The sequence below is a fragment of the Labeo rohita genome, chromosome 7 (assembly GCF_022985175.1).
Source record: "Labeo rohita strain BAU-BD-2019 chromosome 7, IGBB_LRoh.1.0, whole genome shotgun sequence".
NCBI lineage: Eukaryota > Metazoa > Chordata > Actinopteri > Cypriniformes > Cyprinidae > Labeo > Labeo rohita.
The window spans coordinates 31,823,762-31,850,215 of record NC_066875.1 but is presented as its reverse complement, the minus strand read 5'-3'; the positions used below and the strand labels follow the sequence as shown (position 1 = coordinate 31,850,215).

The 26,454-nt window shown below is 36.1% G+C and overlaps 3 protein-coding genes across 3 annotated transcripts in view; 2 read left to right on the top strand and 1 right to left on the bottom strand.

The window, feature by feature from the left end:
* mtmr10 (myotubularin related protein 10) overlaps nucleotides 1–14,183 on the top strand; it is a 34,849-nt gene extending 20,666 nt beyond the window's left edge. Inside the window, 12 exon segments of the mRNA XM_051114896.1 lie at nucleotides 2,801–2,894; nucleotides 3,307–3,335; nucleotides 3,337–3,455; nucleotides 5,417–5,504; nucleotides 6,097–6,185; nucleotides 6,487–6,617; nucleotides 7,266–7,335; nucleotides 7,527–7,597; nucleotides 7,904–8,076; nucleotides 8,190–8,360; nucleotides 9,572–9,760; nucleotides 12,373–14,183. Coding sequence (XP_050970853.1) covers nucleotides 2,801–2,894; nucleotides 3,307–3,335; nucleotides 3,337–3,455; nucleotides 5,417–5,504; nucleotides 6,097–6,185; nucleotides 6,487–6,617; nucleotides 7,266–7,335; nucleotides 7,527–7,597; nucleotides 7,904–8,076; nucleotides 8,190–8,360; nucleotides 9,572–9,760; nucleotides 12,373–12,969 — 1,821 coding nt within the window. The 3' untranslated portion in view covers nucleotides 12,970–14,183.
* A 2,621-nt stretch (nucleotides 14,184–16,804) lies between these two features.
* Nucleotides 16,805–22,494, bottom strand: mphosph10 (M-phase phosphoprotein 10 (U3 small nucleolar ribonucleoprotein)). The gene is made up of 11 exons (XM_051115745.1): nucleotides 22,347–22,494; nucleotides 21,371–22,061; nucleotides 20,937–21,118; nucleotides 20,674–20,833; nucleotides 19,513–19,654; nucleotides 19,355–19,422; nucleotides 19,041–19,178; nucleotides 17,898–18,008; nucleotides 17,541–17,648; nucleotides 17,151–17,381; nucleotides 16,805–17,058 (listed from the first exon to the last, which is right to left on the bottom strand). The coding sequence occupies exons 1-11, from the start codon at nucleotides 22,427–22,429 to the stop codon at nucleotides 16,909–16,911; spliced, it is 2,064 nt and encodes a 687-aa protein (XP_050971702.1). The 5' UTR covers nucleotides 22,430–22,494; the 3' UTR covers nucleotides 16,805–16,908.
* Nucleotides 22,495–22,556: 62 nt separating this feature from the next.
* Nucleotides 22,557–26,454, top strand: mcee (methylmalonyl CoA epimerase). Its single transcript, XM_051115746.1, is given in 4 exon segments — nucleotides 22,557–22,729; nucleotides 22,939–23,216; nucleotides 23,219–23,287; nucleotides 25,173–26,454. Coding segments are annotated over 4 exon segments (540 nt in total). The 5' UTR covers nucleotides 22,557–22,689; the 3' UTR covers nucleotides 25,326–26,454.

Sequence of the window (26,454 nt, the reverse complement as noted above, 5' to 3'; positions counted from 1 at the left end):
AAAAAACAAGGAACAAAAAGCCCTTTGAGCGCGCCTCTCACTTTCTGAGCGCTTAGCAAACACGCACATTTATCCTGAAGTTCCGTTCCAGAGCTTCCCTGACGCTTTTGTTCCTCAGTGCCAGTGAACGCTAAACTATGGAGCTTACGTGAAGGGCAAGTAGAGTGCGTTTCCTTGACAGCCGTTGCAACGCGCACCGCTTATTCATATTCTAGTGCTAGTACTACGGAGGAGCCTAAAGGAAATCTGATGTGGCCAGTTTTCTAGGCATCACAGCTCTGATTGGACTAAAATAGAAGTAAATGTCAAATATTGTAGGTGGGACTCCTTCAGTGTGTGTTTTTGGATTCTAATGTGTCATTTTCCTGTACGCTAAGCTAATTGCTGAGTGGAATTAATGCAAAGACACTTGGAAAAAAGAAATGGGGGGAAAAAACCAACGGGTAATTTCATAATGTCCAGTTGGAAATTACAGAGCTGCTTTTCAGTTCACATGCCTTATGTCATCAGTCTATACAGCCGTCATTGTTCATTTCCAGCACTTCTGTAGGGCAGGCTTTTCTTCTTTAGAATTTCCTACCCCAGTCTCCATAGGAAAACACTGCTGGCAAGCAAAAGTACTTTTTTGTCCTTTTACCAAGAATTAAATTCTTTGTTTGAGAAGCACAAGATTTAGGTGCCATTCACACAAAATATGTTTTTGCTTTCAAATGCAGGGCAGTGGAATAAAAAAAAAAAGTTTAAAATATTCTTTTTAGCCATGCTTTTTAGCCAACATTTGCATTAAGGGGCAGTATTTCCCCCTGGAATTTATCTCCAGGAGCATTTTTTACATTTTTTTATTTTTATAATCACCTTATTATAATCACCGTACTATTGTCTTTAATGACAAATACTTGACTTTACACAATTACTTTAATGAATATTTTAAACTGTTTTTAAAACTCTAGCCTATCTTAATCATACATGTGAAAAACAGGAGCTCAAGGGCTGCAATATTATGACAATAGTCATTATTGTAGATTATTGCTCTTTATATTGTAAAAATGATTACTAATATTGATATAGAAAACAATATAAAATTTTTGTTTTGTGTCTGCATTTTGGGTACGTCAAATTCTGGCTTCACAAGCATGTAGGTCCACGCCATTGTAATCACTGAATCTGAATGAACAGCATTTTTAGCGCTGACTGATCTAAGCACCTCTGACTGGTGCACTTTCAGCGCTGACTAATCTAAGTGCCTCTGATTGGCTAATGCATTCCCAAATTCAGCAGAAACATTGTATCCAAACATTCCCACTTGTAAGTCACTTTGGATAAAAGCATCTGCTAAATGAATAAATTTAAATGTAAACATTTTATTGATTATAAGGCTCAGCATTGCACAAAACAGCACGTACAAGCAATCTGATGTGGTGTTTTTACACATCAGTGTCAGATCTTTTTTTATTCCCCGGCAGCTGTAATATTATTGTAATAATATTGTTTAATAGTTAAGGGGCATTTTTTTGCCTTTTTGTCTTGAATTTATGGGGCATTTTAGTTCATTTTGGTGGCATTTTTTGGCCCAAGCCCTAGTTAATTTCCATCCCGGTGCCATGTTTTTAGAACGCCATGTCACACACATGATGCTACAAAAGTACCAAACTCGGTGGTCAAAGATGTCTTAACACATTTAGCACATTTTTATATAGAAAAACCCAACCCAAACCCATAAGACTTTTGTTCAACTTGGGAGGGACAGAATGTTCATTTTGGGTGAGCTGTACGTTTTAAAGGAGGAGTTCACTTCCAGAACAAAGGTTTACAAATAATTTACTTACCCCCTTCTCATCCAAGATGTTCATTTCTGTCTTTCTTTAGTCAATAAGAAATTATGTTTCTTGAGGAAAAAATTTCAGGAATTAAAAACAGACATAGGACGATTTGGACATTGAAGAAGAAAACGAGACGGGAGTTTTTCAGCATACCCTAACTGTATTGACCTGGATTACACAGACTACGCATTCGCATCGCAGAGCTAGACAAGATGAACATTATCTGTAAATTTTTGTTCTGGAAGTGAACTTCTTTCAAATCAAATTGTATGAAAACATGAGGGTGAGTGAACGATAACAGATTTACTTTCTCTTTCCATACAAGTGGGACATTGGTCATGCAGAGAGTATGTTTGTTATCTGAAGACTCATCTGTGAGATACGTAAGATACAGCAAGAGAAATGCTAATAGTGTCATAAAGGTGAAAGTCCAACCTAGCTTGAGCTCTTTGCACAGTGCTGTTGAATATTTCCATTCCTGGATCCGACAGCTGTGCCAAGAAAAGCTCTTCTGAATGAATAAACAGGGGAACTGACCAGGTGTTGCAGGAAAACTGATAAAAGAAAGAGAAATTCCCAAATTTGACTATGTAGTCCTGAGGGTGGGGGATATCGACCAGTTCAGGACCTTACTAACAGTGTTTTCTGTCTAGAATTTAAATCAAGCAGGTAGTGTTTTCCAGTACCCTGTAGCAGAGATATGTTATGTATAGATTATTTCTGTTTTCATTTTCTCTTCTAAATGCCCTTTTTAAAGATTAGAGATGTGCATTTCTCATTTGTAATGGAGCATTTTGGAATTTGCGGGGGTAAACTGGTCTGAAAACATTTTGTTAGTAGATGTCAGCAGTTGTATTGTGAGACGAGAGAAGAAGGAATTTGTTGTAATGACATTTCAGTTCTGTTTTTTGAGGAAATTGCAGTGAAACAGTGAAGGTCATTTTGTGTTAGTCATGTGAATGTACGATGTGCTTTTACAGGTTTGTCTTGCCATCGCTCATTACTCCCACCCTGCTGACCCACAGCTACTCTTTGGCTTTGAATATGTCGGAAAGCGATACCATGGATCAACAGGTAGGAAAACACACATGCGGCTATGACCGCAAATGATTCACACTGTTTCCACAAGAGCTGCCAAATTGAGTCGAGCTATCCATACATTTAGTTTCCCTGCAAGTCAAGACATGAGAAAACTTTCCAGGGAATTCAAAGTGCTCATGTTATGAATAGCAGGGCCTATATTAAGATTTATATGGCTGCTGTTACTGAGCTGCATTGTAACATAATGTTTTAAGACATGACAGAATGACAGAATGTAACCTGATCTTGATCAGAGGAGCATGTGATGGCACCAGTAATGCAAACCTAATGCATTCTGCCTTTCAGTGTAAATAGATGTTAAATTTTGTTGCCCATTTTTTTTTACCCCTCATAACTTGGCATCCCTGCACCGCTGTTTGAGCATTTACACGTGTGGCTTGTTCAGGTGAGCGGGTGAACGGTGTTGACCCTGGCGGGGGGGCTGCAGACTCCCCTGTTCGACTGCTCCTCAGATTGGGACAGAGAGATCAAGCGTACTGGTGCCTCCGAATGGAGAGTGTGTACCATAAATCAAGGCTATTTCATCTCGCCCAGGTGAGCGTATGTATGTGAGTTTACATGTAAATTGTGGTCTATTTTGCAAGCAGCTTGTATTATAAGCACCTTAAGCTGAAGATCATTGCTGCATGACTCATAACCTTCATGTAGCAAGTGAATGTGACAGAAAGACAGGTATGCGTATGTAAAATATAAATGGCTGTTGTTAAACTGAACTTGAATTAGTCATCCTAATAAATCTCCTGTTAAGATGAGGATAGCTGATTCAAATTATGACTGGTTCACATAAATCTGCACAGACAGACAGGAATGTTGTCCTTTCTGCAGTAATCCCCTGGAATGAAAGCACTGATCTCACTGATCCACACACAGTTCAGTATCAGGGCAATGGGCCTCATTCATGAAACTTGCATAAATATATCAGTAAATTCAGAGTAATCTGCATGTAAATCAGACCTTCTCTGGATTCACGAACAGTTCGACAGATTTGATAGCTAAATGTGTATGTTAACAAATTCCAGTCATTTGTAATCAGGGCGCGTACATGCTCATTTACAATAGCATAATCCCCACCTATGAATTCCAACTACGTAAATTACATTTCCAGGAACGCAACAGAATGTTCTCAGCTCCTTTCTAAAGTTTGGCTACAGTATATTGCATAAATGCAAAAAGACTAATAGGTCATATATCTAACAATAAATATTAAATTAATGTGCTTCCACCAGGTGTTCACATTTGGTTGCTATGATCCATTACAGATAACATATTACTAGTATCTTATTTTGAAGAATATTACTGAATATAAAACTTACGTAACAAGCAATATTAACTTAGAATGGTTGGTTGGTCAGTATAGTATTTGTCTTGCCTGTTTTATGATCGAAAACTCATGAAACTTTGCACACATGCCAAAAGTGCTGACAATTTACAGCTGATATGGGTTTCAGGGTGTGTCAAAATGGCTTGATAGCGCCACCTATAAAATTTCAACGAAGTGCCCCTCGAGCTACATTTCACATGCATGTACGAAATTTGGTAGACACCTGTAACACACCAATACCTACAAAAAAGTCCTTCAGTACGAAGTCCGAAACCCAACAGGAAGTCTGTTATTTTTTATTTTCTCTTTAAGTTTTGTGCCGTTTTTGCCTTTTTCAGGCATTGTACATAAACAAATTCCTCCTAGAGATTTAAACAGATGAACATCAAATTTGGTTTCGTTAATAGAGCGTGTCCGTGGCGGCCTGACAAAGTTCGATGTTTCAACATGTAAAAGGAAGTTGTTGTAACTCAGCCATACAATGTCTGATCTGCAATCTTCACACATTTGATAAGAGTCCTGGCCTGAAGATATCTAAAGGCCAATATTCAGTTATAATCGTAGCGCCACCTGTTGGCAACAGGATACATCATGCTTTGCACTAACTCAAACATACCATGTTCAATCTGCACCGAACTTCATGTTTGTTAAAAACGCTGGCCTGAACACATCTACATGCCAATATAGTCATAGCGCCACCAGCTGGCAGCAGGAAGTTTGGCACATATAAATGACTTTGACATATTTACCACTTAACTTGCATATTGCTCACCGTTCGCTGTTTTCCTGAAGCCACAGGATGGTGGTGAGCCCAGGTGTGAGAGCCCTTTCAACGCTGCTTGCAGTTTTATTATGGTACTGTTCAAAATGTAATGTCATCAGTTTGCCGAAAAGAACACAGAGCGTTTTACGCTCCATTTACATGTGGTAGGGAGCAGGTGTATATTTTACACCAGCTAACATTTTGAGTATACAAACATTTTCATGAATTCAAAAGTTTATATCAGAACAACTTTACAAATGATTTACACCCAAATTCATTCTGCTCGTTTTCCATGAATGAGGCCCATTGTGTTTATAATACTGACATAAAGAAGCATCACATATTTGATTGTGCTTTATATTGTCAAGGGCCATTTATGTGAAATTTAATTTAATTTTTTGTTGTTTGCAGTCTCCCAGAGTTCTTTGTGGTTCCAGTATCTCTAGCGGATCAGGATCTGAAGCAATACGCCTGCTTCTTTTACTCCCAGCGCCTCCCGGTGAGCATCCTTTACCGGACTGGATTATTGGTTTTGTAGTGAGAGGAGAGGAAATCTACAAATCACTTTTATTACCCCAATCTGTTTTGCTCTTACTCTGAGAGAAAGTCATCAGACAGTGTCTTGCTTAAAAACTTTGCAAAATGAGAAACAATGTCTTATTTAAGATCTAAAAGTCTTAGTTGGTAGATTGATTTGCACTTTATAGTTGTGAGTCCACTATGGGTGTTAAAAATATTGTGAAGGCTTATATTAGACATTTGTAGAGTTTTTGGTAACACTTTACAATAAGGTTCTTACTTAACATGAACTAAGAATGAACAATACTTCTACAGAATCTTAATGTTAATTTCAGTATTTACTAATGCATAATTAAAATCACAAGTTGTAGTTAATGCACTGTGAGCTAACATGAACAAACACTACTGTATTTTTATTAACAAACATTAACAAAGATGAATAAATAGTGTAATAAATGTATTGTTCATTGTTCATTCATGTTAGTTACTACATTAACTAATGTTAAGAAATGACACCTTATTGTAAAGTGCTACCGAGTGTCTTATATGTGTGTGTGCACTTTGTTTTGTAGTTATGGTGCTGGAATCACTCCAGTGGGAGCGCTCTGGTCCGCATGTCTAACATCAGTGACCCGCAGCAGCAGAGGAAGGTTGAGCAGCGGTAAGAAAGAGATTATTACAGGTTGATTAAGAGATTTAGTTTGACCACCGTTTTAAGGATAAACGAAGCAGTAATTCTACTGTTGTGAGAAGATATATTCGCTTTAGCTGATAATACACTCTAAACAGTTATTTTCACAAATATTTTATGGATATGGCTTTGGATATTTAATCGAATGTTATGATTGTGCTGCAGATCATTTGGCAACATGAGCTCAGTATGGTTGCCAGATCTGCTCAGATCCAACAATACAGGCAGTCATATTCAGAAAAAAGTGGCTGAATCCTCTGCTTCTCTGCAGGATTTCCAGCGCCATTACCAAGAGCCACCCCCTCCGCAGTGATGTCTTCAAGTCAGATTTGGACAAAAACCTCCCAAACATCCAGGATATTCAGGCTGCTCTGCTGAAACTGAGGCAGATTTGTGTTATAGGTAATCAATACCCTGTTGGAGAAAGGGATGATTGCGGTACACACTCAATTCAATAACACTTTAACCGTAGGAAATCCTTACCAGGCTTATTCATGTTAATAATTTAGCTTAAGTCTGGGCTACGGTAAGAGCCAGGAATGTTTTTAGTTCTTCCAAGGATCCCACACAGTGCCTCCTGGTGCCATTAAAAACATGTTAGTTGGAAATACAGTCTTTAAAGAGTTGATACTCTTACTCTGAGAATCAAAATATGTAAAATGATCCAAATTATTTAAGCTGACTCATGGTAAGTCATCGGTTTATTGCCTTATCCACTTTGACCCTTTTTTGTCGATCCTGTCACAAGTGGACAATGTGAAATACAGGTGTAAACAGGGTCTAAAGCTCTTTTGAGCTTGTCTGTTTTTACCATTTCCAGAGGATTGTTTTCATAGTATCAATCGCCATTACCATTTGATTCCTTTCTCTCACTTGTAAGCGGAGTAAAGCACTCAGCGCTCTTGTACAGTCTACAGTGTGACAAAATCAGAGGAGAGGCTCTAGATGAAATCTGAACACAAGTGGTCACACAGGAGATACATTTAATACCAGGTGAATTGGTTCTAATGCATCTTTTTTGCTTGCTTCTGTATTTATGTGCATATGCAGATCTTTTTGAGGAGTCTGAAGAAAAGTGGCTGTCATCCTTAGAGAGCTCAAGATGGATGGAGTATGTCAGGTATGATTGAAAAACATTCAGTACTCACCAGACAGCATATTTAATCTCTCAGCTTGTGACAGAAATTGTTGGCAACAGGTGTAGGCTTCTGTTTCTGCATTCTCAGGTTTATTTAGGTCTCAACAATTTTGTCTGTAGATGTTGATTCTGTTGTGCTGTTAAAGTTGGTGTGGTATGCATTTTTTTTACAGGACATTTCTGCGACATGCAGTGGAGATAGTCTATATGCTGGAGAGCAGACGTGTGTCTGTCATACTCCTAGGTAAAAACAAATTTTTACAAATAAAGTTGTATATTAAAAGAATATTCCATGTTTTATGTTATATTGATATCGTAAGTTCAAACCTACTAAAATAATTTTCTGTGGTAATCAGCATGCCACAAATGCTGCAGACTTGAAGTTATTAGTAACCTGGCATATTCCATTCCATATTTCAGCAGATTTTCATTTTTGTGTGAACTATGCCTTTAATTGTTCTGTTTGGTTCTTAATATCTAATATCTCAAATGTGATATCTTCTAAATCGTATGTGAAGTGATAATTGATTCTCTGTATGTGTGTCTACAGAGAAAGAGGATCGGGACCTGAGTTGTGTGATTTCCTGTTTGGTGCAGTTGATGTGTGATCCTCACTGCAGGAGTCTGCATGGCTTCCAGGCTCTGATTCAGAAGGAATGGGTAATGGCTGGGCATCGGTTCCTCGACCGCTGCAACCATCTGAAGAAGAACGACAAAGAGGAGGTAGTACAGCATATATAAGTCGGATTCCATCATCTTGTTTGTTCGTTTATGAAGGCGTACATGTGACCCACTTCTTTCATATATGTGAAAAATTTTTTTGTTTCTCTCTGCAGTCTCCTGTGTTCCTGCTGTTCCTGGACTGTGTGTGGCAGCTGTGGAATCAGTACCCAGCAGCCTTTGAGTTCACTGAGGTGTACCTGACAGTGCTGGGGGACAGTATGTGGGTCCCCGTCTTTAGCACCTTCCTCTTCAACTGCCCCCGACAAAGAGCCGAGAACAGCAGGGTTAGATGCTTTTTGACAAATTTAAGTTTAATTAGTTGTACACAAACCTTTATTTCATTTACATTTTAAGAATGATTATTAAAACTTTATAGTTACAGTTATGGTTATTTTCCTTGGTGTAAACAGTCCTAAAGTCATATAACAGAGCACAGCAAGGTTAGATACTTATTGGCTTATTTAGTTAAACAAGTTTAGTTAAACTAATTAAATATGTATCATTATTTAAGAGATAGTGGTTCACCCAAAAATGAAAATTTTGTCATTACTCACATTCCAAACCCGTAAGACCTTTGTTCGTCTTCAGAACATAAATTAGGATATTTTGGATGGTACTACCACAAGTGCCCATATTCACGGGTTGGACAAAACAGTGTGCGCACCCATTATTATAGGGTTAATGTAATTTGTGTAGGCTGCAGTGACTTTTATTTATATTTTTGTTGTCTATATTCTCTAGGTTTTATATTAGTGTAGAAAAAGTCGTGTTCAGCAGTGTTTGTATAAGGGGCCTGTGAAATGAGTTGTTAGACTTCCAAAAGGACAAGTCATGGAAGCCAGTTTAGCACTAGTATCTGTAACCTGAACAGACCAATTGTTTGGTGTTTTAAGAACAACAGTCTTTACAGTTATGACTGGGTACACATAGCATGGCAAGATCAAGAAGGACTGTGTTCAAACAACTGTAGTGAAATGACAACAGTATTCACCCTAAAGACCCTGCTTCCACAAAAACTGACCACTGAGAGCTTCACAAAGCCAAAATCCACAAAAGAGCTGCAACTGCTAAAACTTTATTCGCAGACACCAATACTAAAATGCAAAAAAGATAGTGTCATGATCATAAAAACACCAAGATGATCTTCAAGATCTGCTCTGACAAGCGGTTTGATAATATCCACGTAATTTGAATATTATGAAACCACTGTGGGCAGATTGCCTCATCCATCTCTGAAGCAGCCTGCAAATGTTTTGACAGACAACATTCAGCTGGAGACTGTTCAAAAGTTGTGTACATTTATTCTGTGAAGGTTGGCGCTGCATTAAAGGCAAATGGTGGTACATTTCCCAAATGTTCATATTATTTTATTCAACCCATGTATAGTTGCTATCTTACAATAGGTTATTGTAATGTCATAACAAATCACTCATTTTCATCATATTTTTGACCTCTTCCTTTCTTGTCTGTCTGCCTTTTTCTCTCATCTCTTCAGGATTTTGCAAGCAGTAAGAGTATTCACCTGGGGCAGGACCAGGCTCTGCGCTTTCCTCCAGTGTGGGACTGGTCTCAACAGTTCAGTCTTAAAGACCAGACTCTCTTTAATAATCCCCTGTACGTGGGCAAGATCGCCACCTGTGTGCAGAACGGCACAGTGAAGACTTTCACACACAGGCGTAGCAAGGTGAGCTCTCTACAGTATCTCTGCCAGTTTGTATACTGCAGTGTTGATTTTGACGGCAAATTTTGATTTAATTTTAGTCATTGTCTTTTGACTAAAATGCCATTTAGTTTTAGTCATTTCTTTTAGTCATCTGAATTGTTTTAGTTTTAGTCGACTGAATATCATAAGATTTTAGTTGAATAAATCTACAGTATATTGCATTTACAGTGTAATGCATTTATTAAGCATTTCTCTAAAATGAACATGGGTTTGATATTAAGGTTTTATCAAGTTAGACACAGATTTAACTGCTGTGACGCGCAACATGCCTTTATATTAAAATTAAATTAAACCACTTCTAAAGAAACAAGAACATGGACTTTTCAGTGAAATGCTAATAGTTATATAGACTAATTATGCATTATTTATAACAACTTGTTTACCACATTCTTCAATTCAAACAGATGTTTATTTATATAAGTACTTTTAGATTAATCTTTATTAAGGCTACTAAAGTGATTCTTGAATAAATCAAGAGCAGTGAGTGATTTTCTGTCTGTCTTTTGTTGCTTGATTAACATTAATGACTTGGACAGTAACAACTAAATTAGGCTGCTGTCCCTTTAAACAGAATGCATAAATGCAATGTACTGACACACATCTGATGTCCTCCCAACTGTTTACGTTCACCTAAGACCTAACCGAGTGTGCTTACATAAATACTCCTTAAAAACTGACAATCCTCCATCATTTTGTATGTATATCTCCGTTAATATGACGCAAAGAGTACTCGTGCGCTGTGTGAGAGGTGCTGCCTAAGTGTGTGCGTTTAGAAAACTGGACCGAACTGAGTTCTCTTTTGTGTCGTCAAATATATCCATATATCTGCTCTTCTCTTACTGCCAGATATTTACATTTTTGAACATTTTATGAGACACGCAGCAAGTGTCTGTTTGCTTATGTTGGCTATGATACAGTTCAAATGTACGCATCTAACCATGCAGCAGATTCGGTCTGAATGAATCTCTTCCCAAATTGTCCCTCCCTAAAATTTTTGTCTCGTTTTTATTTGTTGACGAAAATGTCAATAGATTTTCTTCATAGTTTTTATCATTCAAAACAAGTTTTTGTTTCGTTATCATCTCATTTTCGTCTGTGAAAAATGTTGTTGACGAAAATTATAGACCAATTACAGGTTTGTAAACATTCGGGATGTGTGTGTATCATGGTTGCAGAAAAACCCAGAGTGATAGCCTTTACAGCTAGAGAATTACACGGATACGGTACAAAATAGTTAAATTTAGGAAAAATTATAGATTATATTGATTAGATGTCATTTTCAAAATGTTCTCTGCATATTACAAGTCTTGTCACCCAGCGATAAGCACTGTTATTCAACGAAATCGACGTTAGATAGTGGGATAGTCTTACAGATTCGAAACAGGGATGATGTTTTTTTTGTGGGCGGTGCCTACACTGTAAAAAATAAAAAACACAATTTGTTGAGTCAGCTTAAAATAATTTGTTACCCTGCTGCCTTAAAATTAAGTTTAGTCAACTAAAATAAGTTTATTCAACTTGAAATGTTAAGTTGTACTAAGTAACAACTTAGATATTTGTGTTTGCTAAACTTAACAGATGGGCAAGTAACCCAGCTGCCTTAAAATTTTAAGCTGATTCAACTCAAATATCTAAGTTGTCACTTAGTATAATTTAACATTTCAAGTTGAATAAACTTTTTTTTTTTTTTGAGTTTACTCAACTTAATTTTAAGGCAGCCAGGTTACAAATTATTTTAAGTTGACTCAGCATTGTTTTTTACAGTGTATCTGGTGACAGAAAATAACGTTTTTCAAGTAGCAGTCTATGGAATAAAAAAAAGGTCCATTTGATTTTATATTTCAAAATTCTGACTTTATTCTTGCAATTTTGAGATTATATCTCACAATTCTAATAAGGAAAAACAACTCATCATTCTCTCTTTTCCTCTTGGCTCAGAACAGGAGTTTATATCCCACACTTCTGGCTTTTTTCCCTCAGAATTCACAAACTCACTATTTTTGAGGTAAATCAAGTTATAAAGTCAGAATTACGAGATATAAACATGCATTTGCAGGAAAAATGTCAGAATTGTCAGATAAAATAAATAAATGTTATGTAAAAATGTTAATAGTAATAGGTTTAAATATTTCATGCTGTAGCTGTAGGGCTAATACAATACGTCCCCTATGAACAGCATATGTGAACATTATGTAGACCTATTGTTTAAAATCAAATTTATGCTTTAAAAGTAGAGAAATCATAGCAGTTTTCATCCATTGTATGTACATTTAAATTTTTGCGTTTAGCTTCAAATGGCGTCTTTGACGACAGTATTTTATAAAAATGATTTGCATTCAGATTTTGACATCAAAAGGCTCAAAAATTGTTTTACCCATTTACCTCCACTTGTTACCAGTGTTTTTCTGCAACCACTATGCGCGCACAGCTGCAAGTAACTGTGACGTCTACTCCAAATTGGTCTATTTGTCAACAAAATCAACACTGGTATACTGTAGACTTTGTTGTCTCTAAAGTAATATAGTATTTTAAAAGACTGAGATATAGAAAATTATTTTTGCTTTCTTCCTCAGAAAAACTACAGCTCCACGATGCGAGGTGTACCCTCCGCTTTGCGAAACGGCTCGCTCGGACCGAACGACACCCTGGCGCGCCGGAACTCCCTTGTTCTGCGTCTCCGTTCTGATTTGTCTCAGGTGCGGGAGCAGCAGGAGACCCCCTCGGAACGCTTCGTTCGAGACTTTTTCTCTCGTCCTGTCGACCTGCAGGGCCTGCTGCTCCCCCAGCTCCTTCCATCTCACATCTCTATCTGGAAGCTCTACTTCCTGCGCTGGGTTCCCGAGGCACAGATCCTGCAGGGCGGCCCCATCACCACCTTCCACAAGCTGTCAGTGCTCACAGACGAGATTGAAATGCTTCAGAACCAGCTGAGGCAGTACAAAGGAGCAGGCGGCACTCCAAACAACCTGCACGCGGAGCATAGCAAAATGTACTTTAAGGCGACTCCTCAGCAGTCCCCTGCTCCTCCAGCGTACCTCAGCTCCTCGTTCCCTTTCTCTCCCGTGGGAAACCTGTGCCGCCCAGGGATCCTCGGGACTCCTCTTAGCAAGTTCCTCAACGGAGCCAAGATCTGGCTTTCCACGGAGACACTGGCTAATGAGACGATTTGAGGGAAGATCTGAGGCCTGAAGATCTTCTCAATTGTATTTAGGTCTCATTTTGAATGTGCAGGCTTGTGGTACTGACGGTTACCTGGACATTTTTATTCAGTCTCTTGAGAGTTGTCAGTCAGTAAGGGTGTTTGTTTGTTTTTTTTTTTTTTTTGTTGCACATGATTAAATATAAAGCTCCAATCGCACATCTTTCGGACTTAGGATTGTTTGGATCTGTTGTACACTGCCTGTATGGACTTTCCTCATCTTGTTAAAATATTTGGTGGATTTTTGTGTGGAGCTTGTGGCATTAGTTGGAAAGAAAGTAGAACTGGTAACACTTTATATTAAGTTTAATTTGTTATCGTTAGTTAATGCATTAGGTATCATAAACTAACAAACCATTTTTTACAGCTTACATTAAAGTTATTTAATCAGAAATGATATTAAAAACTATAACATTTTGAAAAATTACTATTTCACTGTCAGATGATCCTTCAAGAATCATTCTGATATGCTGATTTCATTGTTTATTCATCATACATTTACTAATATTAATTTATACAAACTTAAAAATTAGTACAGTGTATGTAGATTTAACATTAACCAATATTAATAAATGCTTGTTCTTGATACCTAATGCTTTACCTGCTGTGATAAATTAAATATTATATAGTGTTTTTATAGAACTGTAACTTAAATCTATGGTATAAAATGTGCATATATTTTATCTTTTAATCCTAAAGTAGTTTAAGATTGCTTGAAACCTTCTGGTAAGGTCTAACCGTAGTTAGCTATATTAAAATCAATAACCAAAATTGTGAAACTTGATACAGGAAATGACAGGGTTTATCCGTGTAAACCCCTATAGCAGGCAATAACTGTGCACATATGGGTGTCTTGTCAGGCCGGCTGGATTCCGGTCTGTTAGACCCGTCGCTTTCTAAAGCACAGAATGGCTGTTTGAAGATGATTGACAGCTGCACGAGCCAATCAGCTGGTTGATTTGGCTTGGAGCTTACAGTCAGTCTCAAACAGCATCTGATTGTCGGACGTTATAATATGAGAACGTTGTGCTAATGCACCTGTGAACTTTTATTTTCGGTTGGAGTTATTTTGGTAGTGTGACAGTAACGGTCTTGGTTTGATATGTAGCCTTTTAATTATAGATTTTTTTTTTTATGATTGGGGACTGTATTTTTTTCGAATTTGTATTCTTGTTTTTTTTTTTTCTCTAGAACTGGTACTTACCCTTTTCCCCAAATCCCTTTAACTAGTTTGAAGTAATGCACAGTATGTGTGTAGTTTACCACTAATGCTGTCGAGAGTATGAAAACCGTGTTCCAATGGCACGGTTTGATTTGTCAAACAGCACTGATATTTATTCAGTTATGCAAAGAAACTAAAACAGGGATATTGTACAAATCCTCTGTGCCTTGTTGTGGGCCCTGGTTGCAGTGTACCTGTTCCTGTTTTTCCTCTGAATATTAAAAAGCTACAACACACACTCGTGTGTGAATGGAACTACGCTGACTAATTCCAAAGCTTTTGGTGTGGAAATTGTTTAGATATCATTGGTTGGTCAGTTGTGTTTGTGTAGAGAGTCATTAAAGTTCTTAATTTTAGTTTTTGTTTGTGAGCTCAGGGGAGCCTTGTGAGGCAATATGCAAAATTTGGCTCTTCAGATTTTCATGCAAATAAAAAGAATTGCCACCTTTGAATGGAGATCTGCCTTTTTTGTTCTTTAGGATATTAAATATGATTTTCTGATAGTTTAGAAATCAGTAAAAGCATTCTTTAATCTTACTAGTTTACATTCTCAACACAAGTTCAGCTCAAACTAGCTGTAACCAAAGCAAGGAAAACATTACAAAAGCACTAAACTCAACAGTAATGCCCTCTTCTGTCCACTTAGTGCTACAACTAACTGATCCCGAGTATTCACATTTATTTAGCAGACACTATTAGGAAATGTAAAAAAAAGTAAATCACAAAATGTCAACTTATATATTTCTAATATATATATTTAGTTACAGTGCTCCCAAAAAGTTACAGAAGAAATAATAAAATCATTAAAAACCAACAACAAAAAAAAAAACTATGTATATCCTGTATCACAAATTATATATCCCGAAATCAAGTAATATTTATTTTTAAAAATGTAGCATTGGCATGTTTTTTATTCCTAAAACTTCCCAAAATTAAGTTTATCTTTCAATATATTAAGATTGGACACTTTCTGGTTGTCAACATTGTGGACAATGTTCATATGTTAATGTGATGAATTACACTGATAACTATTCTGCTAGTATATCAGTATGAACTTAATGGGAAGTGACTTCATATATCCATGAAAACTAATATCAAACATCCTTGTTTTGATATTTTGCATCTAATGCAACAAAAATCGATATTTTAATGTTCGATTTCAGTGTTTAAATACTTTTTAGGGTTACTATATTGACACTACACTGTATACTATAGAAGCCCATTTCCGCCACTGAATAAAACAATAAAGGTAATTAGGACTTTTTATCTTACAATCCTGACTTTTTTTTTCTGAATTGTGATACAAATGCACAATTATTACTTTTTTTGTTATGTTATGATTTGAAGTCAGAATTGCGAGATATAAACAAAATATAAAGTTTATATTTGGCAATTGTGACTTTATAACAGGCAACTGCGAGTCAGATATAAATTTGCAATTCTGGGAACATATCAGTCTTTTTTTCTCCACAAAATTGGATTTTATAACTTGCAATTGAGTTTTTATCTCACACTTTTATCTCACAATTCTCAACCTTTTTTTCGCAATTCTGAGGAAAAAGTCAGAATCGCGAAATATAAACCCGCATTTGCGAGGAGAAAGGTCAGAATTGCAAGAAAAAAGTTAATTGCAAGATATAAACTCGCAATTGAAGGAAAAAAAAATTAGACTTGCAAGAAATTTTAAAAAGTCAGAATTGCTTTTATCTTGCAAATCTGACTTTTTTCTTGCAATTGTTGGTTTATATTTCACAATTCTGAGGAAGAAGTCAGAATTACAGGTTACAATCTGGCATTTGCGAGATATAAACTCACAATTATGAGAAAAAGTCACAACTGCAGGTTGCAAATGCGAAAAAAGTCAGAATAACATCTTGCAAATCTGACTTTTTTTGCAACTGTCAGAATTGCAGGTTACAAACTCACAATTGAACGGACAAAAGTCAGAATTTCTCTTACCCTGCAAATCTGACTTTTTTCTTGCAATTGGCATTTATATTTCACAATTTTGAGAAAAAAAAAAAAGTATTATTATCAATAATAAATTGCAATTGCAAAAAAAAAAAAAAAAAAAAAAAAACTTATCTTGCAATTCTAATAACAAGTCAGAATTCCTTTCATCTCACAGTTCTGACTTTTCTTGCAATTGTGAGTTTATATTTCACAATTCCGAGAAAAGTCAGAATTACGAGCAAAAAAGTCTGAATTGCAAGATACAAACTCACAATTATTTGTGAATAAAGACTTTTCTTGCAATTCTGAGTTGTAATTGCAAGTTTATATCTTGCAATTCTAACCTCATTTCTCAGAATTGCGTGATAAAAAGTCACAACAACCTTTTTTATTTTTTATTCAGTAGCTAAAACTGGCTTCCACAGTGTACTGATGATTTAACAAAAGACTTATTTTATAATATATCAGCCCTGGTTCTCTGTAAGCTACTCTGTAAAGAGCTTTCTGTCTGTTCTCAGATAATTTATTGAGTGAACAATACTTTCCTTGTTTTCAAGAGTTAATAGTGAAACTACATTTAATATAGTCCAAAAATATACAAAAAGAAAAAAACTTGAAGACTTCAAAAATATACAGGAAAAAGAAAGCTGTATTTGAATAAAAATGCCAGGATACAACAATTAGATTTCTCATAAAACTAATAACTGTACATATTGCTTTTGAAACAAGTCAGCATTACAACTTAAGCTTGTGTGCAGAAATCTCTTTTTGTTTCTTCTTCTTTGACGTCTTGTCCTTCGAGCCCTTGATTTGGCTCTTGACTTGGTCTTGCAATTGAGAGAAGAAAGCCTGAGAGGAACGCAGGGCCTTGTCCATGCCGTCATTCTGTCAAAATGTACAGGAGTGAAAAAGTTATACACAAACAAAACCACGATATAACTGGATTCATTAATACTGCACTTGACTAAGTTACTGACCGTGAGTATTTTGGCTTTTCCTCCTTTAGTAAGTTTCTTGAGAGTCTGTTCAACCTCAGTTTTACTCTTCTTCTTCATGTCTCCTCCTTTCATCGCCTCTTTGAGCTTCTGTCTCTTCTCCCGCTCTTGAATCTTCAGACGCTTCAGCTTCTTCTTCTTCCGTCTCTCTCGTTTCTTATCTGTAGTGGTTTTCTCTGTGTTTCCGAGTATGTCTCCTGCCTTATTCTTCTCCTGAGATAAGAGAATAAAATGCATTGGCATCTCATGGAGATTTTGACATCAAACTTGTTTACAAGTTTCACTCAAATACTACAAAGCATACTCTTTCCTACACACTTAAAAGTGAGGTTTTCTGATAAACTGGAAGTGATGCGAGCTGGCCACACAAACCTTAATCTCCTCAGGAGCCAGCAGTGTGGCGTCACTGGCGTTGACCGGAGCCACTTCCTCCATAGTTATAGAAGGCAAGTTGGAAACCACTTTCACCTCAGGAATATGCTAAACAGAGAAAGAACACATGAAAATGGACTAGTTTAAAAATGTTTAGCAAAAAATGAAGGAATCATTTTACATGTTTAGGTCAATATAACTCAATGCTTATAGATATACATCAGCTTTTTCAACAGATACATTGAAATTCAAACATTTTTAAAAGTACAGAGATGTAAATAAGTTTTGTTTATTTTTAAATGTCACAGTCAGGAATACACTATATCTGGCTCAAGCCACAAGGAAAACTGTACTTACTGGTTTTGGTGTGAAGTGGAAGTTTGATAGAGCATCCAGTTTAAGGAAGAGTGTGTCCATGAGTTTCTGGATTTCTACATGCGCTGGATTCTCTTCCTCTTCTTTCTTTTCCTGAAGACCACAAAAAAGATAAGATAATATAATATAATATAATATATGTAGTTCTGTCAAACGATTAATCACAATTAATCGCATCCAAAATGAAAGTTTGTTTACATAATATTTGTGTGTACTGTGTATTTATTATGTATATATAAATACAAACACATGTTATGTTTATACATTTAAAAAATAAAAAAAATACATATGTAAATACATATAAATATTTTCAAAACATATAATGTATGTGTGTGTATTTATATATACACAGAATAAATATACACAATACACATGCATATATTATGTAAACAAAAACTTGGATGCGATTAATCGTTTGACAGCACTAATAATGTAATAGAATGTAATATAATGTAATTTGGGGTCAGTTTCATTTTTTAAAGAAATTATTTTTTTACTTCTTTTCCGCAAAGATGCATTTATTTGATCAGAAGTGACAATGCCATTTATAATGTTAAAAAAAGTTTCTAATTCAAATAAAGTCTGTTCTTTTGAAATTTCTATTCAAAGAATCCTTAAAAATGTATTGTGTTTGAAAAAATATCATGTTTTCAACACTTATAATAAGAAATATCTCATGAGAATCAAATCAGTATATTAGAATGATTTCTAAAGTATCGTGATGCTAAAGACTGAAAATTCTGAAAAAAAAAACTGACTGAAAAATAATAACAATTATAATAAATACTAAGTAAGAGGTTTTTTTTTAAAATCGTGTTTTTTATGTTATTTTTGTGTTTTGTTGTGTTAGTTAGCTGTATTTTTTTTCTTTGCAATTTTTTATTTTTTGTTATTTACATTTTTGCATTTTTTTTTGTTATTTTTACTTAATCAAAATAACCCAACTGCAGTTTGATTGAAATTATTTGAAATGCACAATGAAAAGACATGATTTTTGAAAATGGTTAAAAACTGAGTTATCTGTTTTTGCACATGAACTCTTCATACTACCTAAAATGTTTTTATAACTATACATAACAATGAGCAGGAGGTGAAATGACAGACAAAGCAGTGAACAGGACTTACCTGTGTCTGTTTGATATACTCCTGCTCATAAACCTCAGCCAGGCTCAGTTTGCTCTTCTCGTGGTCCAGAGTAAGTCTCTTCTTATATTCAAACATCTCCTCTTTAGGCTTCTCTTTCCTTACCACATCATCCCACACCTGAGACACAACCACAATACGACAAACATTTATGAAACAAGCAGAAAACCATTCGTAAAAACATTCTTGGGTAACGGTGGTAATTTACACAGTTACTTTGCCTGCTTGTGCCTCTTCAAAATAAAGATGGCGTCAAATTACACCATTAGAACATAGAACACTGAGTTTAAACAAACCTGATCTTTGATTCTCTGTTTGATAATATCCTCAAGCTGTAAGGTAGTTTCCTCTGTGATTGCTGGAGCTGGAGGAGAGAAACAAAGTAATGAACAAATCTATAAAGATTTTCAAGGCATTAAGCCTTTTGCTCTGAAGATCAGCATGAAACTCTCACCCGTCCTAGAGGCCTGGTCGAACGCCACATCCTCTTCCAGCATGCTGTTCTCCGGTCGAGTCTGAGCGGTCACCTCTCCTGTCAGCTGCCAAGGCTTCTCAGACAATGCAGCGTTCTCCAGTTCTTCGATCTTTTGTGCCATCTGTTTAAATTCATATCAAATCAGGGTTATTAGTGTCAACTAAAACTTAAAAAACTATTAACAAACAAAGCTGAAATGAAACGCAAATATGTGAATAGCTACATGAAAATGATCAATTTTGCCTTGACAAGTTGAAGCACTAAAATTACTAACTGGACACAAATAAAAACCAAAACTGAACTAATATTTTATTAAAATTAATTAAATATGCAGATTACAATTAAATACATTTTTCTTTCACTTCCATATTGTGGACTTCAATGGAGGCCAGTGGGTTGAAGGTCCAAATTGCAGTTTCAGTGCAGCTTCAAAGGGCTCTACACAATCCCAGCTGAGAATTTAGGGTCATATCTAGCAAAACGATCTGTCATTGTTTTTTTTGTTTTTTTTTAAATCAACAAATGCTTGTCTTGCACTAGCTCTGCAATGTGCATGCACGTTTTTACGCATTACATAATCACGCTGGAAAAGTCACACATGCTTAGTTCTTCATCTGTGTACTTCGGTTCAAAAAATTTAGGGTAGGGCAAAAAACATCTTATTTTCTCCTCCAACTTCAAAATCGTCCAACATCATTGTTTTACCTTGTTTGTAAAGGGATTCTGACTTTCTTTGTACGTTCACTTTGTAAACACGAACAGTACCTCTGATTACATAATGCGTGAGGTTGAGCTAGTGCAAGATGAGCATTTGTGATTAAAAAGTGTAACAATTTAAAAAATTTTTTTTTTTTTTTTTAGAAAATGACCAGTCGTTTAGCTAGATAAGATTATTCCTCTGCTAGCATCGTGTAGAGCCCTATGAAGCTGCACTGAAACTGCGATTTGGGCCTTCAACTCATTGGGGCACCACTGAAGTCCACTATATGGAGAAAAATCCTGGAATGTTTTCCTCAAAAACCTTCATTTATTTTCAAAAGAAAGACATCTTAGATGACATTGGGGTGAGTAAATTATCAGGAAATTTTTATTCTGGAAGTGAACTAATTCAAATCAAGATTACTAAGTACAAAGACAAACCTTCTCCTGTCTCTTTTCAAATGATGACTTGGATTCAGGTTTAGGCACGTTTTTGGCTTTTCCACCTAGAATATCTTGGACATCCTCCCCCTCGCTGTCATCAGGAAGGTCAAAGGTCACCTTGCGTGAATCATTTCTGCCTCTATCACTCATGTCATCCCTAAATTAAAAGGTGACATGCATTAGATCTCAAAGAAAATGCTGTAACACTATATTCTGCTAACAAACAGCAAAGGAGGACAGCAGGGATCTTCATAACTTACTCCTCCATATCAAAGTCCTCCTCATTCATATCCTCTTCATCCTCCTCCTCCAGCTCATCATCATCTTCTCCCTCATAATCATCATTAGAGTCTGGTTCCTTCTCTTCATCTGGATCCATCTGCTCAGGCTCTCCATCCACTGGATCAAAGAAATCTTTGTATTTCATGTTTCTGGAGCTTTTCTTTTGGGAAACGAAAAAGATTTTTATGAGACGTCAGTTTGAATTCATGCTAATACAAAGCATCAATTATTAAAATTTCTGAAGAACACATGCTTGATTTTGAACCTTCTGTGTACATGCATCTGTACATTCCTACACCTGTATATAATTTTACACCCTGAGGTCCATAGTTTGCATCATTTGCATCAAGGTGATGCAAATAAAAAAAAATAAAAAATAACTAAAGGCTCCGGAAGAGTCTGATACAATTACCTTTTTCTGTTTTTTCAGCCTCACGGGTTTATCAAAGCTTAGCTCGTCATCTTCATCAGATGGCAAATTCTGAAAGTAGTCTATGTCATCCTCTACGCCTTCCTGTCCTTCTCTTCTATCCATGTCATCCAAAAAAGCTTCCATTTCTGACAGTTTAAAAAACCTGTCATCCACTTCTGATGGAGTCCAGTTAGATTTTGCCTTTGACAACTTAGCAGCTGACTGTTTCTGTTTAGTTTTTTTCTCAAATTCATCTACATCAAAGTCCAAATCCGAGTCTTCACCAGAGAAGTCATCGTCCTCGTTACTTGCAGATGGTTTTAACCTCTGCTTAACTTCCTTCTCTTTGTCCTCATCATCGTCCTCATCCTCTTCCTCTCCGCTCTCTTCTTCCAAATTATTAGAAATTTCCCCATTATCAACATCTTCCTCCTCTACTTCTTCTTCTTCTGCATCTTCAAGTAATACTATAGTGTCATCTGTGACAGCTTGCTCAACTTTCTCCTCAAAGTGTGACAGTAATGCAGTGTTCTGAAGCTCCAGCTCCTGCCAGATTTGCTCCTCATCAAAATTTTCGATGACCAGCTGCTCCAGTGGGCTTCCTTTGTAGTTTGCAGGCTCATGGGCTTTATGCAGATCATAAAGAGTCTTGGTAAGTGATTTGAAGTCTGCTGCCAGAACATCCTGGACACTGAATAAAAAAAAAAACATAAGAGCATTAAAGAGAACTGTCACATTTTTAACCACACTCATCTGTTATTATTATATTACCATTTGCATATATTTATCGTTAATTATATTTCATTAGAAAACTAAACTTTCATAGAACATAACATTCACAGAGAAACCCCAACGTGAGACTTTTGCACATGTGTGGCCCGGTACGCGTTTCAGCTCGTTTAACGCTAGAAAACGTTCCGTCTTACATTACCAAGCCATTCAACAAAGTATTTACATCATTTAACGTCCATCTAACCTGAGAAACTGCTCTAGGTGTGCTGTGTTGCTGTTTAGTAGCTGTAAGCAGCCCTCCAACGTGCCGCTATCCCCGTTAGCCATCTCTGCACTCACATGGGTCTCTGCGTAGTGCGTACGCTTGGTAAATACAACCCCCGGAAACAAAATGCACTGTGTTGCGTTCCTCACGGAAGGTTCCACAACCGCAATTATCTTAATATAGCGACTTACTTGTTTTTAGTCTACCATAATGCTTTTTTAAATTTTAAATATTATGAAAATATTTATACGGGTAAATTATTCGCGAGCACGTAACTGAACACGTGGTTCGCGCTGTTTAAATAAAGTTTTGTTTGTTTCCAATGACCGCAAAGATGGCTTCCTCTTTGCTGAAGGTTGCAGGTAAACAGTAGTGAATTGATATTGTTTTAGTGTCTCTGTGTCGTTCCTTTAAATGTTTAGAGCTGCTTTATTCTAACTGCACACTTTGCAGTTGTAGCCTATGCATCTTTCTCTTTGACAGCAATGCTGTCGTCACTAAAATTAATTATAGACTGTTATTAGCGTTCTGTATTTACTGCATTCATATTGCAATCTCATCTCTCTTGTAGTTACAGGTCTCTCGAGGTGCGCATGGCACACTTTACCCTCAGTGAGGGCATTGTCTCTGACTGCACCCGTCAGTCAAGGTGTCCCTCAGTCATTATGGAAGTTAGGCAGGCTGAATCATGTGGCTATCGCAGTGCCAGACCTAGAGAAAGCCACTGCACTGTACCGTGATGTGCTGGGGGCTCAAGTAAGCGCCACTGTGCCTCTTCCTGAGCATGGGGTGTACACTGTGTTTGTGGAACTGGGGAACACCAAATTAGAGCTTCTGCACCCTCTGGGAGAGAAAAAAGCCCTATTGCAGGATTCCTGCAGAAGAACATATCTGGAGGGATGCATCATATCTGTATCGAGGTAAAGATTAGATTAGATCAGTAGTCCCCCCCCATTGTCCAACATAATATTCAAATGACCCCTATACAGAGGGTTTGCACTAATGTCACGATTTGGGCAGTTACCTGGATGTGTGGCAATATTTGTGATACTCGGATGTAAACAACAGCATGGATTGCACAGTTAATGAGTTACTGAATATGTTGTTCTGCTAATTTATGCCGTCTAAACCAGCGTTTCCCAACCTTTTTTCTGCCACGGCACAGTTTTGATAAGTAAAAAATCCCACGGCACACCACTAAGCACTAAAAAAACATTAGAATGGCTTGTCATTAGAACGGCCGCATCTGAGGCAGTAAATTACGTTTTCATCGATTTACAGGTTATAAAGTTTATTGTAGCTGTACGTGCACTCAGTTTTTCTTGTTGTTTAATACATTTGGCCAAAATCTAATGATATAAAAAGATGAACCACTATGCACAGGATATTTAAAACATATAAAAGTACATTGGCAACAACTACATGGCAAATGCTAAGACTTTTTACGCTCTTCAAATACGCAACAGCTTTAGCATTTAGAAACAGTGTTTCTTGAGTAAAGAAAATGCTGTACTTATTCAAACATCAGTTCTTTATTTAGCCTTGCATTGTGAAGAAGTAGACGTCTGTATTCAAACTGCACGTCGCAGAACTTCATTCTGAATGGAGGTGGGGCGGAGTTATGAGGTTTGACTGACAATTGCGTATCCAATGGCGTAACAAGCTTTAGTCACAAGCTCTTTTGAATGCTTTTCATTGGTTACATTTTTGTCAAAAACCTTCAAACAGACATAATGATGGCCAGTAGCACTGATAAAAAATAATAATAAGGAAATATAATAGAGACGGTAAGTTTTTGATAATTTTCCAAGGCACACCTGACAGCCTGTCACAACACACTAGTGTGAGGCGGCACAGTGGTTGGGAAGCACTGGTCTAAACTACCGAAAAAATGTGTGGAAGCTGCTAAATCATATAGAGAAGGACATAGTAAGCAGGAAAGGGCACAATATTTTGACAAACTAAAGTTAATGGGTGGTAAAGATGCATACGAGCAGTATTAATTAGGATATTAGCCTAATATTTCACCTACCTGCCCGAAAATGATAAGATCAAACACGAATGTGATCAAGATTCTTGCCCTAGAAATCCTGGTTCAGGTTGGCCAACCACAAACGCCTTTTGTTCCTCCTTGATTTGTTATAGCTTTTGGGAGTCTGTGTTTTTCCCAGACCGACCAATTAGTACAACCCAAACATGACAGTAATTGACCATTTTTAGCAGCAATAATCAGCAAAATATGTGAGTTTCGTTCGGTTCAGTGGAATTGTTTGCGTTCAGTGCCGCCAATATGGCCGACTGATGATGCGTTGTGAAAACACTCTATTGGCTTAAGTGTTTCATTTGGTATTTTAAAATAATTAAACACAATGTGAAGATTCTGATTCTGTTTTTTTATACTAATTTTGTAATGTCATAAATGTACAGACAAACACAAAAGTTGCACTCACATAAAACCGTATCAAATCTTGTATTGCAAAAATCATATATCACAGTTTTTTTTTTTTAATTATTTGGTTTTAAAAGTAAATGGATAGACCTTTACATATACTTTTTCACAAAAATGAAATATTAGGATACAATATTAAATATTATTTTATCTGTTAATTCTAGCTTTTCCAACATTCCATTATAAAAATAATATTAGATGGGATGATAATAATAATAACGAAAAATAATGACAATTTAGAAACTAGATTTCTTGTGAATCAATCTTATTGCAGGCATCTTCACACTAAGTTTTTTAACTTGTTTCATAGTTTAGTGTCAGTATCGATAATTTATATCTTTCCTATTCAATTGCAGGTGGATGATATCAATGCTGCAATAGCTGATTTAAAGGAAAAGAAAATCAGACTGCTCTCCCCAGAGCCACGGATAGGAGCTCATGGCAAACCTGTGATGTTCCTCCACCCTAAAGACTGTGATGGGGTTCTTGTGGAGATAGAACAAGCTTAGATATTGCACATGAGATTGTTATCTAGTAATCTGTGACATTTTGTTTAGGCTTTTGTAAGATTGTGATCATTGCAAGAAAAATTGGATGATTTCACTTGTTCCATTAATTTTTGACCTGTTATGGTGTGTTTGGCTTTTGCCTTTTTTCTCATGCCTTTTTTCTGAAGTAAAGACTTTCCTTAGTGACTTAATAAATGATTAACTTATAATTCTTTGGGCCTTTACAAACTCACACATTTAAAATTTGTAAAAATTTTTGTAAAGCTTGTTTAATTCTCCTTTTTGTATTTATACACTACAAGTCAAAAGTTTTTGAACAGTAAGATTTTTAATGTTGTTTAAAGAATTTTCTTCTGCTCAAATATATATATTTTACTAATTAAAATAGCTGTTTTCTATTTGAATATATTTTAAAATGTAATGTATTCCTGTGATTTCAAAGGTGAATTTTTAGTATCATTACTCCAGTCTTCAGTATCACATGATCCTTCAGAAATCATTCTCATATTCTGATTTGCTGCTCTAAAAACATTTATTACATTTTTAGTAGATTTTTTTTCAGGTTGCTAATTAAAATAAATAAATAAACATGCTTTTAAATGGTATAATGTGTAATGTTACAAAACCCTTTTAGTTCAGATAAATGCTGATCTTTGCATCGTCCTGCTCATCAAAGAATCCTGAAAAAAAAATGTACTCAACTGTTTTAAATATTGATAATAATAATAATAAAAATGTTTCTTGAACAGCAAATTAGAATGATTTCTGAAGGATCATGTGACACTTAAGACCAGAGTAATGTTGCTGAAAATTTAGCTTTGATCACAGAAATAAATTACATTTTAAAATATATTCAAATAGAAAACAGTTATTTTAAATAGTAGAAACATTTCAAACTTGCACTGTTTTTGCTGTACTTTGGATCAAATAAATGCAGGCTTTGTGAGCAGAAGAGACTTTAAAACACATTAAAAAACTTACTGTTCACAAATTTTTGACTGGTGGTGTGTCTGTGGGGTACACTAAGTATTTCTGTTGTTTTTTAATGATGATTACAACAGTATAAAGCCAAAATAAGCTCAAATAAATGTATGTTTTAAATGCTATAATAAAATGTGAGATAAATTTT

Coding starts and splice junctions, on each gene's coding strand:
- mphosph10 (XM_051115745.1), bottom strand. CDS start 22,429: ATGGCTAACGGGGATAGCGGCACGTTGGAGGGCTGCTTACAGCTACTA. Junction 21,119..21,370: donor GGCTGAAAAAACAGAAAAAG/GTAATTGTATCA, acceptor GTTTCCCAAAAG/AAAAGCTCCAGAAACATGAA. Junction 18,009..19,040: donor AGTATATCAAACAGACACAG/GTAAGTCCTGTT, acceptor TGTGGTCTTCAG/GAAAAGAAAGAAGAGGAAGA.